The sequence below is a fragment of the Sesamum indicum genome, linkage group LG9, assembly GCF_026168435.1.
Source record: "Sesamum indicum cultivar Baizhima isolate 11 linkage group LG9, ASM2616843v1, whole genome shotgun sequence".
NCBI classification, from domain to species: Eukaryota; Viridiplantae; Streptophyta; class Magnoliopsida; order Lamiales; family Pedaliaceae; genus Sesamum; species Sesamum indicum.
In genome coordinates, this window is record NC_142665.1 from 274,659 (window position 1) to 292,279 (window position 17,621).

A 17,621-nucleotide genomic window follows, 5' to 3' on the forward strand; every position below is an offset into this window, starting at 1 on the left:
TCATAATATATAAATATATCCCATTCTCATTTTATATTTAAGTCTCATCATAAAAGATAAAATGTACTCATCAGTCATTACTTAATTTTCAGCCTGAACCACTCAATCAGGTGCAACAGCTTCGAGGAAATTTGTACTCTGCATGCACAGTCTTTCTTGGCGCAGATCAGATAAAAGTTTCACCAAATTTGCAGTACCAGAACTACAAAATCAACATTCACTAAAGACAAACAAGAAGATACCTAATTTTGGACATGGAAATGGCCAGGTTTAATTCTGCTCCAAATGAATACAGAGCATTATGCTCTTGATCAAATGAGTATTTTGACAACTAAATGATACACAAACAAGAAAAGGATTCATGAAATAAATTAATGTCTCGCGTAAAGATCGAATATAATTTCTAAGACTCCACCCCTAGCATCAGCCGCTCGATGGGAGTTACACTGGAACAATTAGTAAATATGCATCCATCATCATATCATCACAATTGTGGGGGAAGGAACGTCTCTCATCAAGGGATAATCCTCAGGAAGGGTGAGCAATGGTCCATCCCCTGATAATCCTCTTAATGCCAAAGCTAAAGAATAACCCAATGCTCGAGCCACTGGCACAGCAACTGCATTTCCCACTTGAATGTATCTGGAAATACAAAGACAATAGATGGACATAACTTAAAAAAGACACTATTTGTTCCACACATAAAGCATTAACTGACTTATAAATTTTAAACCACACTGAATTACCATATAAAAGAGGGACAACAATATAAAATCAAAAGACATGGAGTTCAAGCAGTACAAACAACAGTATAGCACTCTAAACATATTGTTACCTTTCTTTTATTGGGCCAACAAGTTTATAGTAATCTGGAAATCCTTGCAGCCGAGCATTCTCACGAATTGTGAGAACTCTATCTTGAAGCGGGTGCAAAATAGCCTAGAACAAGTTGTGTAAGTTACACAAAAATATATGCATTAACTTACAAATTAAACATAAATTACAAACACAAGATGCTACCTGATTATGAGGTTCTGCCCGAGTCACAACAGTAGGCACAGTTTCATCCCACCACAAACGCCCAAATGGCCTGAACCATTGAAAGATAAGTACATAATAATGCAAAAATTTTCTTTAAGTAATAAAGACTGAACATAAAGGCATGCTACTATACTTTGATGAACTTCCTCCAACAAAACTCATAGCATAATCAGGGACCTGCAAATTAAGAAACATGTATCAAGTACCAAAAAAGAAAAGAAAAGAAAAGAAATTTGAAGAGCAAAAAATACCAGAGGCTTCCCAGAAGTGAGCCTTATTCTTTCTACATCAGGATCCCACTCAACCTTGTTATCAGCACGGACTCTAACACCAGGCAAATCCCTAAAGTTTGCACCCTAATACCAAAAAGCAAACAGTTCCAAAAATAAAAACATGGGCTTGAATTTTTTTCCGGATTCACAGTCAAAATATAAACATACCTTTCTCTTGGGGATTTGACAAACACGCTCATAATCATCCTGATTTAGAAGAAGCGGGCGATGGTCAAACAAACAATGTTCTGACACTTCGGAGTTGACTTTCAAGCATCCCGGCATTTCTTCAGTGAAAATGCACAAGAAATTAATTGAGGCAGCGTTGTCTATGATGACATACTAAATAATTGATAAACTTACAGTATTCCTACATGTGCTGAAATAAAATAACAATTCCCTGAATCATGTCATTGTAGATAGACTAAATACCTATGTCTTGATGAACTAGTAAAAACACATTATCAAGTGCACTAGATATTGGTGAAAGAAACTACCAACAGCCTAATATAAAAAGACTGGTGAAACAAAACTTATATGCAGATCATGCATGCATGCATGGCTAAAATTGTAATATTTCACTCTCTAAAACCAGGAAGCAAAAAAGTAGAATATAGAAAACAACAAACACTCAGCAACACAATTTTCTAACATTCTCAACAAAACAATTATGATAATAAGAGTCTTAGGGAAAGATGTGACTAAGCCAACCCTTGAACAAGTGTTCAGAATGTAGGTACAAACGCTAGATGCTGAAAAACAAAGCTTCTAACAGTTTGCCACTAATCAGATATTTGAGTTTTTCAGAGAAGCATGATGGCTACTTGAACGGAAACAACAAATGTCATCCAAGAACAAGAATTTACAAATCCCAGTTTGGTAAGTTATATTATAATACAATGTGTAGAAAATCTAAACACTACGTTCATAAACTCCAACACCTTCATATGTTGTCACATAACTCCATAACACAGGCGCATGCCATGTCATGACACAAAGGTGCCCAGCAGCCATGGCACACGGGCACCCAGTACAGGACATGTCTTTTTGAAGCATGGTACAATTTATATATTTATACTATTAGTATCTTTACCAAAATTAGCATGTTTAAAATTAGTTTTCTAAAAATATGTTAGCCAAAGTTTTGAGAAAGAAAGCAAATTATAGCTAGCAAGATAATTTATCTAAAAAATATAACAATAATAGAAACACTTAATTGTTTAGCAAAATACTTTATATTATAGTAATAAAATTGAGTTATGATTCTAAACAGTAACAATACATTATATCATCAAAAAGTAATCCAATTTATCAAAATTATAGAAAAAAGAAACAAGAAAAGGGATAAATAAGATGTGGAACAGTAAGTTCTTTTTTCCCAGTTCCTTTTCTCACTTTTTGTGCCAGGCGCCATGGCATGCGCCTTTTACAACTATACCCATAATAACACATAAATTTTGGCATGAAAAATGAAAAGATTTTTATTAGTTCCATTTCTGACTTGGAAGGAAATAAATGCATATGAAGTTCCAACTCTAATTCAAACTTGGAGTCTTATTAGTTCCATTGGAACTTGGAGAAGAGCATCAACTATCCTAATTGAATGGAGGATAAGAAAATTGATCAACACTACCTAAAGGACCAAACAAGAATTAAAATAAACTAGTATAGCATTTCGAAAGAAGACCACAAGCTCACCATCCCTTCGCAGTCTTATGAAGCGTTGGAATTCTGTTTGGGGCTCAGAATCATAAGGCATCTCATCTCGTTCCTCGTTGTTCTCAACCTAAGTCAGAAATGTTTTATCATGATTCACAAAAATGATGCCCAAAAAGACAAGGTAATATGATAAGAAATACCAAATTCTACATACATGAGGAAGGTCAGATAATGCATCACCAAGAAAAAGTTCCTTTTTTAGATTGACTTCACGGCCTTCATCAAATGCAACCGTGTTTGACTGCATGTTAACAATAAACTTATACATCTATAAGGTAAACAAAAATATATATATATATATATATATGCTACACAAGATTCCGTAGATTAGCAGGTCCTACCTCAAACTCAGTGGGAATAACGCCTCTGACTACAACATTATGTGTAGGCAGTGGATATTGGGGTAACCTCTACAGGGCAAAAAGAAAAAGAAAAAAGAAAATGCAATTGAGAAAGTAGATAAGTGAATTGAAGATTATACATTTTGATTACATGAACTCAATACAAAAACAAAAATAAAGTAGCATCACCTCAGTGGGCAACGCGCCCCACATGAACATTCGCATGCGAAATTGGGGCAATCCATAAGCCCCAGCTGCCATCATCCCCATCCTTGCCTGATAACCATTTGCAACAAGACGGCCTAGTGCATATCGACCAAGAAAACCACCAGCAAACTTCACAATGTCAACAACATTCTCCATCAGCACAAACTTTGGCTTCAAATAGGCCACAATATCCATGAAAACAACCAATTGTTTATTTTTTGGATCTTCAAGAGGTGCATCTTTATTCCTGAACCTATTGAATCCACTTATGCCTTGGCATGGCGGCCCCCCACATAAGACATCAACAGTCCCCTACATACAACATACTCAAAGTCACCAAAATAACAACAAATTAATGCATTGTTTAAAAGCAGCAAAAAGGAGGCTCACAGGTAACGGCAAAATCTTCAACTTGTAGCCTCTTGACACAAAATCCTTCAACTTCTCTTGGCAAGTACTAGTAAGAAAGCATTGTCAAAGACAAATTAGAAACAAAATTAATCTCTCAAGTAATAAGAGAACCATGATAAAGTGTCAGGTTTACTATACCTCAAACCCTCCAAAGGCTCCCAAGTATCTTCCTCAGGCCCATAACCTTTCCAGCGAATCTTAAAAAATAAAAGATTGAAACGAAGATATAATAGATAAAAATCAAACAAATAAACTGACTTGGAAAACACGGACTAAGATAAAAACAAGTATGCCATTAATAAAGCCTAAAACATGAGACCAGAGACCTGGTCACAGATCCAGCCCCAAGCAGCACCTTGTAAGACATGAATGAATCACTACACGTGTTTTATCAATTCATATCAATGTTTTTAGAAGATCTAAAGCATCAGACATGTCTTTAGGCAGGATGTAAGTACCAAGATTTGGGTCATTTGTGAATTTGCATATACAAAAACCTGAAAAATTAAAAACAAATGACAAAACACAAACACTCACACAATATCTATATGTATAAAGATATACATATATACACATAAATACATATATACATATAAATACATGTATATACATATATACATATATATATATATATATGTTTATAAAAGACTACATGAAGACCTACCAAGAAGAGGAAAAATCCTTCTAAAATTGGAAGGGGAACTTGGAAATAACTATGAGAGAAAAGCTAAAGGTAGCACCCCAAATGCCCTAGGATATGCCCCAAACTCCTAGGTGCATGCCCACCCCCACAAACATTGCCAAAAGGCATTTTTTGAGCAACCAAGCTCAAGGGGCTGCCATAAATGGACCCCATAATTGCCTTTAAAACATTGATACCAAGCAAACAGTATATTGTCTTGCGTTTAAAGCATATGAAAAGCTTAAATCGACAGGGCCATGAAATATAATAACTCAACTACCTTGAAATGCAGTTTAGCATTTCCATTTTTATTAGGATCACCATAACAAATTGCCAGTATCTCTTCAACTTCAAAGACTTCAGAGTCTTCCTCACCAGCATCATCGTCGTCGTCAACATTGCAGTCACCTTCATTGTCTTTCCTCTCATTCATTTTTCCATGTTCATCAGACGAACCATTGTTTTCAGATGATAAAAGGGAAGCACAAAGCTTCTCCCATTCCTTTAGAAGATGCAGGAAATTCTCTGCAGATTCATTTCTCACCTATTTTACCAAAAATTTAAGCGAGCAATTCATAAGTAAAAGAAAGACACAAAAGTTATTCTGAGGATAAAAATTACAGCACTAATAGGAACCTGTGTCTCTGGATGATTTAGTTTGAGGCTTTCACAAGCATACTGGTTTATATCCACAGCCCATTTCTGTGTTAAAAGAAAAGGCTCAAGCCATTAGATGTATATCAAAAGAATAACACAAAAATTAATGATAATTAGAAGAACGTTATTTTGGTGAGAGCAGCAGTTCAACAAGAGCATGTAATTCACCAGATTGTAGTTTTCAGTTTATCCAAGGAAAAGGAGATAAAATAAATTAATAAAAAAAACACTAAAAAATAAAATTATTTTTGGAATTGGGATAGTTTGCTGCACATAGAAAATAGAATAATCAGAAATATCTTTCATTTTCTTGACCTCCAAAACAAAGTCCAACAAAAACACTAGGTAATCAAATAAGACATCATAACTAAAGGGGTGGCTTGTCCATTTGATGTAATCCATACCCCAGTTATTATTGTCAAGCAAAGTTCTGACTATGTATTGACAAAAAAAAAAAAGAATCTTTCCTTTGCCCCTTTTTATAAAGGGTTTTCAAATTTCAGCTACTTGGTTTGAGGTTATTGACAAAAGGATCAGTCAAAGACACTTAATTTCATTTATACAAATAACTTCTTTTTGTCAAAGCTGCTTTTACTTTCAGTTGGTTAAGCCTGTTGTCACATATGAGCAAAGATAAAAACTTACAGTAACAAGTTTAACACCACAGCTGTTAGCACCAAGGCAAAGCCCAGTAGACATCGCACCACATCCAGAGTACAGGTCAAGCAGCATTCTCTCACCAGTGGCCTCCTCCAGTTCAGAAAAACCAACTGTTACAGCATCAGCATCACTAGAGATAGTGGAACCAGATTCATTGCTATTAGTAGTGCTATCTGCACATCAAGAAAACAGTGAAAATAATTATCAGCTGCTACTCCAAAATTTTCCTCAACAAAATCATTAAAAAAATGAACTACAGCTAGAGCAATGGAAGGCCTGGGCGTTAACAAATTTTAAGAAATAAAAAAGTGAAAAAGTAACAGATACCTCGTTGTAAGCTTACAAAAGAAGAATATGGAAGCAAGTACATTTTATCATAGTAATAGTCACATTTTGATCTGAGCTTTTCTGTCGCATCAGATTCAGCCTGAAAATAAGACATAAATTTAGATCCCCAGCTTAGTGCTGACATGCGCAAGGAACAGAATAATGGTAATGGTCATACCTTTAAAGGTAAAGGTACAATTTTAAGTTTCTTTACAAGACAATCAAGTGGATTGTCATCCTTAATCTCAGAAAAGAATACACGCTTGTGGTCTATGAGATTACCACAATTTTTTATAACCTAACAAAAGAACAGAATCTGTCAGATAACTAATATTACTGCAAAACTTGAATGCCTTTTCTCACAATTTCTCACCGTATCACTGGCCCTGTAATACCATTGAGCTGTGAAATTTTGTGAGCCGTCAACAGCTTGGAAAAGCTCTATAATCTTACAAATGTAATTTTCCTTCCCTTCCTCAGCCTAAGTACATAGTACAATGGTTAGTTAAATAAAACACAATTACTACAAGAGACTTGCAAAAAAAAAAAAAAAAAAGAAAGTTAGTTAAATAAAACACAATTACTACAAGAGACTTGCAAAAAGAAAAAAAAAGAAAGAAAAAGTAAACACAGGACAAAATGCCCTAATATTGCAAAGTTAAATTTTGTGAGGATATAAGTATTGATAGCACATGGAATTAGAACTTAGAGATCATTCTTAACTCAACATAAATTGATAAGAATGAGAATGGAACTGCAAATTTAGCTAAACTAAACTTACAATACAGTAATGAAATGCATCCAGAAACAAATTTCACAGACCCTCGTTACAATTGCTAAATCTTATCCATTTTCTGTCTATACATTGCTTTGGAAACTAATTGATCTTCACAGGTAATAAGAGAGTCAATCATTTTCTCTTTTAGAATACTAGTGGTAATCAATTGGCAATAAAATATCTACAGATATAATGGTATAAAATCCATGTATCCAACATAAGTAAGCAAACTTTTGAACCAATGACACAGTTTCTTAGTTTGTTAAAATTAGCTATCGGATTTTAGACCAATTACAAGTTCAGCATACTTGCATATCATGATAACTCTAATGCATAAAATCTGCTAACCTAATCAAATCAATTTTCACATTGCTTTAATCATCTATATTTTCTGAAAGCAAAAGTAATTAAAATGCTGGATATCTCTCACTAATACAATTCCAGTAGAAGAAATGTCAACTATGAAAATTTGTTGAGGTGAGGTGCAATGTTCAAGGGGGCCCTTGAAAATTGATTCTGTAACTGGAAACGGAATTTCAATTGATGTTGCTGTAAGTTCAACATAATAAAAGACAAAGCAACAAGGGGGGATAACACAAACATGGGCCTCAACAAAATCCCTTGACAGCAGGAAGAAGAAAACTTATTCAAAAATTATTTCAGAACAAGGATGCATTTGAAGAATACCAGATGAAGCTTACCTTGACATAAGAATCATCTTCCAGGAAGAAAACCTGTCCATCAACTTCTGCTTGAACAAAGTGGCATCTGGCTTGAATTGTTTCCTATAATCATTGGCCACAGACATACCCAAATGCAGACAGTTAACCAGACGAGTATAAAAATGTTAAGTCCAACTCACAGGCAAGAGAAGCATGACAAATTGTAAGTTTCTAATATTGGAAGGAGTACAAGTGCAAAGAATGCGGGGGCATACAGCAAGCTAATTACTAATATTCTATTTCCGACACTCATTGGAAAAGTAAATTTTGCCTTGATAAAGGGCAATTCTTGTTATTATTCTCCATAGCTGCTGAACCCATATGCTTCAATGGCATCATTCTAATCAACTGAAAAACACTTCCTACGTTATTATTGGAGAAAGGATTAAAAAAAGAGCAAATTCCAATTTACATCATTCACTTTCACAAGTGAAGCAGAACTGCAAAGCAAGTAGAACTGAACGCGAGAAACTTATCAACTCAAATGAGGAGGCGGAGGAACAAACAGCACGAACACCCAACACATTCTTTTTGGTTGATTGGGTGGGTGCGCGGGCGGGCGGGGATGGGGAGGGCCAGACAAGAGAAAGAAATCTTGAGAGCCCGACTGTTGAAATAGCAAAGAGCAATTAAAATGGGATCGTTAAGCGGTTAAGGTGGGAAATGATAGCGGGAAGAAATGACACCTGTTCCAAGAAGTCATTGGTTTGTACCTCTAGAATAAGAGCATTAAAATTTTTAGTCAATTAAGATAAAACATTATTGGCTAAATTGTTTTTTTTTTACATCTTGTATCTCAGGGGTGGCACCACTTTGAGGATATCCACGTAGGCGGGTGGTAATTTAATAATAATATGTACGCAGTTTTAAGTAAGTTGAGGACTTCTGTCATTTGAGTCCTCAAATTTACTTTGGAATGAGCTAATTTGACATTTTTTAGAGTTTTGAAATTTGGACCACGGTTAAGCGAAAAAGAAAATCCGTGTCAGCTGGAACAAAGAAGTGGAACAAAAATATAATTTTAGACATGTATTTTAAAAGGTGACAACAGTGATTATGTAACTAAATTCTTCGTAATTTTAATCATAAATTCATTATTATGGTGAAAAATTAACTGGTTTTACAAGAGCAATTGAAGAATTTTGAAATTTTTGAATTTTTTTTAACAAAAATTATTAGCAAAAAAATTGTTAAAATAATAATACATTTCAAATCTAAAATTGTAAGTGCATTAATTGTATCCACGGTCACCGACTCCAAAAATACATGACTAACATTGCATTTTTTCCACATCATAATCCTAGTCCTCCAATTTCAGAAAACTAAAAAATCCTAAATAAACTGATTCAAGCCAAATTTGGGGACTAAGGTGACTAAAGTACTCGAATTGCATAAAACTAAATGCATAATGCCATTAAATTGGCACTCTATCTTAGATGTTATCAAAGTGCAACCCCTAATATACAAGATTATAAATGTATTTTAGCCCAACTTTTTTCACATATTTCTACACTAAAGGTAACTCTTTCTGTAATAAATAACCGAACATACTAATATATCTATTATTTGCTTCCGCTTTTTTCCGTCTTTTGGAAACTTTGACCCTGCTGAACGGTTGCACGTGCCACATAAGCTTAAGGATGGCGAATTTATATGACCACGCTCCGTTTATGCCCCATATGCATATGGGTTAAGCAATAACATATTAGAAAACACTAATTGCGCATCTACTTTTTCACTGGATTCCTGCCTCTGCCTTGCGTTTTTAAAGCAGCGACGTTGAATTGACATGAGCCAGACTCAGCTAGCACAATATTTTACTCAAATTCAATCTCGGAAACATAATTAGATGGCCATTATACTCACTCGACGACGCACATGCATAATCGGCTACACAAACACATTTACAAACAAAAAACTGCATATTTATCAACAATGTATATAAGCCCGATGTTACATACCGATTGGTTTTTCAGGTACCGATGAGGCCATCGCTTCCGAGCTTCCTCCTCGGGAACCGGTTTACCCAAAAAACGAGCATCTCCTTCCTCTTCCTCCTCTTCATTCCTCCTACCTTTCCGACCCGGACTCTTCTTCTTCTCATCACTCCCGTCCACCACATCAGACAATTTAAACGCACTCTCACAGTGACCACTCTCTAATATCTCCTCCACCTTCTTGTCCTCCACAAAATCTCCACCAGAATCCAGCGCGGTGGATGAGATTCGCTTTTTGGACCTCCCGTCGTCTCCCAACGCCGCCTCATCCTTCTTCCCCGATGTGGACTTCCTCTTCCTGGGCATTGTTAACAGCAAATGGTGAAGGTAGGTATGTTATAGTGGTGGGTGGAGAGTGTGTGCTGTGTAGCGTGGGGGAGAAAGAGAAGGATTTGAGATAGGGTTGGGGGAGGAGCGGGTGGGGTTTAAAAGGGGTAAGGGTTTTAAATTTTTGGAGAGCGTGGCGAGAGGGCGGGAGAGTGGAATTATGGCATGATTGAACTGCGTTTGATAGTGAGCGTGGAATCCGGAGGAGGTGAACGTTGGGAGAATAGGGGCTGTTTGGTTGCGAGATTATTATATGAAAAAGAGCTGCTTTTTAAATCACAAATTGAAGTACCAAGAATGGCAATTATATTACCGTTGTTTCTCATATAAAAAATAAAATTGTGATAGTGATAATAGTAAAATAATCAAAGAGGGAAATTAAAATTATAGATGAATAAATTGATTTAATTTCTTATCAACATCAAACTTACAGTAATAAAATATTCGTTAATGTGGTAAAATTCGTGCACCCATTACTATTGTTGTATAATAAATCAATTGAGCTGGACCTTTTCCAATAATTCCTTAATTGGCCGCTTGACCTGCCAACCCGATCCATGCAGTTTTAAAAGGATATAAGATAACACAGAAATGAAATTCCCAAAAGAAACCCATTCACATAAACAAATTCTTCTGTTTATCTTATGAATACATATAGAAAGTAATTAGGTGTTTAAAGCACGAATCATAATTTTCAGATATATAATACCTCAGTTAATGGCACAGTGTGTAAATACATATACTATCTCAAAAGTAATTGAATGCAACAAAATGTATGTAATCCTACATTTAAAACATGTGTCATACAAGTGTTTGCGATTGATATGATTGGTTTATTTTTCTCAAATACTTTCACATCTTCAATCCGAGAGAAACATGTGTCATACAAGCACTTGAGATCTCATTCATCATAGAAATACTTGCCAACTCCTTACAAGAAAAACAAAAGAAATAATGGCCAGTGAGATAGCAGGCCAAGATTTGTGAAAAAATAGATAATCAAAGAATACCAAAACTCATATTTTCCATTTTCAGTCTGTTGGACATGGAAGAGCCGGCGCATTTATCAAATCGGTTGAATTTGAATCTGCAGGGATGGTTGCAACTGCTGGCCAAAATGTTCTTCCAACATTGTGTGACCATTCTCTGTCTTTCCCATATGCAATGGGAGTAGTGGAGAAGCCCATACTGTAACATATATGGAATCGACTGATGATTCTTCTATGTCCAACCTCAAGAGTCCACCAACATGAACTGAATGCCTTGCCTGTCACTACCATTGTATTCTTTGCTTTAGTTTCTTCAGCTGTGGAGGTTTTTCGTTTCGAGCCACCTTCTTTAAAGCTGGAAATGTTCTTAAACCAAAGATCGTTTGAAAGGACAGAAATGTTATCAGGCCAAAGTCGCATGACAGACCTGCAATCACGTTTCACTAATACCACACATTCAGAGCGACTCTGTTGAGACATTTAATCTTAAGACAACCATCTTTTCCAAGAATTGAAACTCTTCCCTCTTGTGCTCAATCCAAAGGGTACAATAACAGTGCTGAATATTCTTACAACAGAATAGGAAACAACGCCAACGTCCTGAACAACAATACTGCATCAAGACATTGTCATTTCTGTACTTAATAATATTTTCATACTCCATGCATGTAGAAAATTTCCTGTCCTTTCTTTCCCCCAAGGAAAATATGTCATCAGTCAGTTATATGATATAGAAATATGCACATTCAAGAACAAGATTCGACTATCCCTTCAACACAAGAATTCAATTAGCTCAAAGTAATTCTACAGACAACATTCTCATGTTAATTAGTCTACTGAGCTAAAAGGGGTTAAGGATTAGCCCACATCATTATGTAGTTCATTTACAGATAAATCAGAAGATCCTTAAACCAACCATGAGAAGTTTTTTTCACTAACATCTGTGAATTCCCTGCCCGAAAAGGGGCAAAAATGCCACTAGACAACAAATTTGAGTAATTTTCCTATGCTTGTTCTTTCCATATCCGTCCGGCCACTTTCAACTTCAGCTCCTGCCTGTTACCTCCGGAGAAAAACAGGGCCATGCTTCTCTGAATGATTAACCCATCCATGCTATCGCGAACTTTTATATGACCATCGCGAATGCTCCTAGGGATGCCTTGCCATGTCATCTTTCTGCCATTTCCACCAACTTCTAAGCTGTAGCTGAACTTTCTGGCATCATGGTCGTCACCCATGAAACGAATGAATGCCATGTAAACTGGCGCGGTTCCTAGGTTGAAAGCCTCAAAGTGCAAGCAGAACTGGTAACCATAGCAATTGAAAACCTGCACCAGTATTCCAGAAGTATGGGTAAGACATGTAAACAGAGCTGGCACTAGTCAGGTGATCATGTTTGCTGTTGGTTATGAAAGACTAATACATAGGATCATAACTATAACTAATGATGATGTTCTAATAGCATTTGGTTGAGAATCATAATAATGAAAACATCATCGATGAAAGGTGTCATGCTGTGAGTGTAATAAAAAAATCAGTGATAAGGGGGGTTTGAGTAATTTCTCGAACAGTATGGTTGATATCCGTGTTTAGACAATAGTGGAGGGGCTGTTAATATAATTGTCCCTTCATAAACTAATTAACAGATTGAGCATGCAAAACGCAATCTTATTCGGGTGTTCATCCTATATTATATGTCTACAGAATGGATATAGAGACAGGAATAAAGAGAGAGCACTTACAGTCAGCATCCACGTGGCATTTTCAACATCTTGTGGATTTGATTTCACATATCTGTGGTTAAAAGTACAGCCATCGTGCATATCAACTTTGTGATCACTCTTGAGATGTGCCACAAGGAACGGGATATCACCAGTGACAGGGCATTCAGCCCCGGCGTAAGGGCAATTATAGGGACGAAACCGGCAATTTTGTTCATGCCTCAGCCGGCCATGATACGGGAAAATATCTTGGCAGGCTAGAATCTGGTATCTGCATGGCAGTTCAAGTGATTCTGCAACTCGCTCCAAAGCCAAACACCTTATGTTGCCTAGCTCGTGGCGACAGATAGGGCAACAGCGTACTTTGGACTGGCACTTTGAGCATAATGTATGGCCATTTGGACACTAGAATCAGAAAAAATGATTATAGTGGACAAAATAGACTCAATGTCAGCTTATATATGACCCGGGAAAAAAAAAAAAAGAAAAGTTGAAATACAGGATCACAAGATATAAATATCTTGGCCAAATAGCTAAACAGTGGCCCAAGAGGAAGCGTGGGACAGGTACGAACTTAAACTGTTGGCTACATCCAACTTCCTTAAATGTTCATGCTCCTATGTTTACCAGGTGAAGCAGACACCCAGATTTGGCCTGTCAATCATACACTACGTATCTCATGTAGTTCATATTCCATCAAAGGAGCATGAATAAACATTTTCAACCAAAGGCATCATTCAAGTAATTTTAATATTTTCCTAGTTACCAAAACATATTTTACCACGTGTATGGAAACATACTCTTATTAACTCGACCTTTTATTGCCAAATGCTACAATTGACTATCTGATTAGCTAGAACATAAGCATTCAATGGAGTCATGGTTTCTAATTCATAATATTAAGTTCTCCTGAAAATTCCTATAGAAATATTATACAAGCTTTCGATTTGTAATCGTTGAATCCATATGAAATGTAAGTGTTGAGCATCAATTACGTGTTATGCAATTGGAATTAAAATAAAGACGACAAAAAAAGCAACCCAAAGTTACACAGCCTAAAAAGGTATTACTTCGGAAATGGTTTTGTGCATTAATCGACACGGCAGAAAAACCCACTAATCTCCAAAAGGGTAAATTACAACGACCTCCCATGAGGTTTGAGATAATCACCAATACCCCCTCGTTTAGCCCATTCCATTAGTCTCAGTTAGATTTTCATCCATTTTTTGTGATAAACTGACCAAAATACCCTTATGGAATAAGAATTTTAATTTTATTTATTTTTTTATTAACTAAGTTGGTAAATTTTTTTCATCCACTCCATCTGATTTTTTTAAAGAAAAAAGTTACAAAAAGGGCATAGTTAACAATTTTATACCTCCTTACAAGGATTACATAATTTTATCAAACATAGGGGGGTATTTGTAATTTTTGAAACAACGAGTGGGTATTTGTAATTATGCCAAACGTCCGAGGAGGTCGTTGTAATTTACCTAATCCATAATCAGAATCACTTTAATTTCTAAGAATGCAAAAATAAAAATTGACGAGAAAAAAGAACCAGATAAAAGGATTTGCAAGAGGCGTTTACCTGGTGAATTGGCGGGTACATCACATTCATACAAACAGGGCATTCAAGTAGTTCATGCACGGCAGTATTTGATGCAATGCCACGCTTTGAAACATTAAGAGTCGAAACCTTCCTATGAGGAGAGGCTCTGAATTCGACACTCTCAGTAGCAATACCATAATCTGCATTACGGGACTCAATTTTGCTCTCGTAGGTGCTACCTCCAGAGGTCATGATTTCTTCCTGAATCACAGTATGTTGAATTCCTGTCAACACAGCCAATGTGAAAGGTTAATTGAGCAACAATTTTTACGTAATGCTTAATTGCACACAGACTAAGTTAGACTGGAAGGTATCCTGTGGAGCAAAGCGATTCTGCACACTTTTGAGACATGCACAACACTTATTGCATTGTATCTTCCCAAATTTATTGGGTCTACTATTTAGTGCGGGTCAACAAATTCAATTTGTGAATACAAGGTTTATGCGAACTGCTTACTGCTTAGACATTGGTTTAGTACTAAACACTTGATCTCAACAAATGAGACTAAATATATGTTAAGATAAAATGGCCTGTGCTAATAAAACGAGTTAAGTGCCAGTTATCAGAAAAAAGATGCCCTTAATGCTCTGGAAACTGTGGCAGAAAAGACCTTCTGTTTTACTTCTAGGAGTAATACAGCCAGAACTCTTTGGTTGAAACAGTATCTCTCACACAACCTAAATGATGCGAAAATCTTATAACAGATTGACTGATGTTCTAAGACATGCTACCATTTTTAGGTTGCACACCATTGCTCTTACAAAGGTTTTGCATTTTGTTAGATGATATCAAATGTAGAAATAAAATAAAATAACTATTGGAAATAACCTAAGTAAACTCTGGTAAAGCTACTCCTTTTTGTTCTTGTGTGATTTTGTCCATGCATTTATGGTTCAAGAAGTATGAAAATGCTCCATTACAGAGTTATACATTTAACTACAAAGACATGGCATTGCGGAAAAACGTGTACGGAGGTGCACGTGCGCTCCTAGATATCATACAATGGTCTAAGAAGAATCATATTTCACACAACAACGAACAACAGACAAGTTCTTAATCTAGGGAGTAAACACATTTGCTACTTGATCTAAGTCAATATTACTAAACAGGTTTTGTCTTTTTCTTAGCCTAGGTATGCAGCATAAATACAAGGTTCCAATGGCGAATTTGGAACCGAGGAAGCGGAGGGTACTATTAAGTGGTCACAAAAATAGAACTGAGAATTTTTTTGTGCAGAAATTTGAAACCAAAGCAGCATATTGACACGAATAGTGTTCTTTATATCTATGGGAAGCCAAGAGACACTTCCTTCCATTTCCAAGTAGAGCATAAACCAATTTTCACCATGCTACCTTCTATGATGATTACAGATATTCTTTCCTATAACTGATTACTTCTGTCTAACAAATAAATCCTATTTACTCAAAAACACGTTTTGGTGAGAATTACGGCAACAAAAGCACCAGCAATGGAGACTATCTATGGTAAAACTACAAAACAACAAAAGCAAAACTAGTTAACTGCACTTCCTGAACCAGTAAATAAACAGTCTTTTTAGGCACATTAGATAAAGCTAAGGTTCCATTTTCCATTAAAGATTCCACCACAAATAAGCTTCTAGACAATCCCATAGTAGAGAATATGTCATGCAGCACTTTAGTCACATCAAAGTAGAATCTTTCAAATACGGAAATAAAATTAAACAAAGAAATGCAAATAATTGGCTCCATAAAATAAATTGAAGCCACACTTGATGTATCCAGAAAAGGCTTTTTCAACGTCTGTGCAAAATTTCTTTTCTTAAAAAATAAGCCCGTCATTCAAACATCACATCCTGAGAACTTTCCTTTTTCCCACATCTATTTACACCAAATTCACACATTGCTCAAACAATTACCACAAATCATAAACAACCCAAGCAAGAGAACAAAAGATCAGCACTTGTTGTTCTTCCTCCCAGCACTCAAGACCAGCAAGCTCAGCTTTTCGGATAAACACAAAATTCCCTCAGCATTCTTACACTACCTCAAAACACACAAAACAACAACAACAACAACAACAAAAAAAAAAAAAAAAAGAAAACGAAAAATTTCAAACAAAGACAAGATCAGATTTTCTTTCCCTCCTTGGAAAAAAAAAAAAAAACTCAACAGCTTTAAACAAGAAGCAGATTGGGAGCAAAAAGCAGAGAGACTAACCCAGAAAGCAAAAGGCGAGAAGAGGAATTTGCAGAAAAGAAGGGTTGAGAAATCGTATCAACCCATGTTGCAGTAATCAATAATTGGATTGTGAGAAGACGAAATAACTCCAACAGGACAAGGCACAGGCACAAGGGGGCAGTTTTGAGTTGAGGTGGAGCTCAATCCTTAAAACCCGTTTGGTTGCCTATATTTACGTGTCTAACTTGGATTTATTTACGACTTTACATAAAATGCATTCTACAATACAATACATAGACAACAAAGTGTATATATACGGTAGTGTGTGAATTTTTTCTACTGCTGCAAAAGTTGCTCCTGCGAGACAGCCACACTACTCAATCAAACTACTACTCTCTGTCATTCTGCATTCCGCTCCATTTTCTACTTTTTAATCATAATAATTAAATCATTGTTGAATTATGATTAATTAATAAACTTATTTTATTTGTTTTTATTTTTTTGTGTGTAAGAGAGAGAGAGACGGAGAGAGAGATTTTGTGGTGGTGGTGGTGGTGGGCTTTCACACACACACAACCTTTAAATATTAATTGAATTGATTTTGAAGGCAGATTGGTAGTATTGGGCTATGGGAGTTTGAGTTTGGACTTTTGTAATTAATTCTTCTTACTTTTTTGAATCTTCAAAATGTCTTTCTCCTTTTTTTTCAACTAAAAAAAAAGAAAAATCTAACATTCAAAAGTAAATGAACCGCAATTCAAATTTTACACTTTTCATGGATGTCAATAAAACATACTGCATTTTTCAAAAAAAATAAAAAGAATAAATAAAAATATGGAGTGTGAGGCAATGCTAATATAAATAGGTACTAACATGAAATGGGTGTAATTTGCAAGGGGGCCTGAGCCCATTATCTCTTATTGGGTACCCTAATTCTTGATAATTCAACACTTCACCGCTCCCAACACTGGTTGTTTTATTGCACTGTTATCAAAATT

General features: G+C 35.8%; 2 protein-coding genes across 2 annotated transcripts; both read right to left on the reverse strand.

Annotated features, from left to right (window-relative positions):
- Positions 1–203: 203 nt before the first annotated feature.
- CMT3 (chromomethylase 3) lies at positions 204–10,232 on the reverse strand. The gene is made up of 20 exons (XM_011090803.3): positions 9,779–10,232; positions 7,797–7,880; positions 6,691–6,798; positions 6,496–6,615; positions 6,318–6,417; positions 5,976–6,163; positions 5,310–5,375; positions 4,954–5,217; positions 4,130–4,188; positions 3,971–4,037; positions 3,563–3,892; positions 3,374–3,442; positions 3,187–3,273; positions 3,012–3,099; positions 1,482–1,600; positions 1,293–1,397; positions 1,175–1,218; positions 1,021–1,090; positions 836–939; positions 204–642 (listed from the first exon to the last, which is right to left on the reverse strand). Exons 1-20 carry the CDS (start codon positions 10,118–10,120, stop codon positions 477–479), a joined length of 2,580 nt encoding a protein of 859 aa, XP_011089105.1. The 5' UTR covers positions 10,121–10,232; the 3' UTR covers positions 204–476.
- Positions 10,233–11,894: 1,662 nt separating this feature from the next.
- Positions 11,895–17,009, reverse strand: LOC105170161 (E3 ubiquitin-protein ligase SINAT2). The gene is made up of 4 exons (XM_011090802.3): positions 16,663–17,009; positions 14,443–14,687; positions 12,873–13,256; positions 11,895–12,458 (listed from the first exon to the last, which is right to left on the reverse strand). The coding sequence occupies exons 2-4, from the start codon at positions 14,653–14,655 to the stop codon at positions 12,135–12,137; spliced, it is 921 nt and encodes a 306-aa protein (XP_011089104.1). The 5' UTR covers positions 14,656–14,687; positions 16,663–17,009; the 3' UTR covers positions 11,895–12,134.
- Positions 17,010–17,621: the final 612 nt, after the last annotated feature.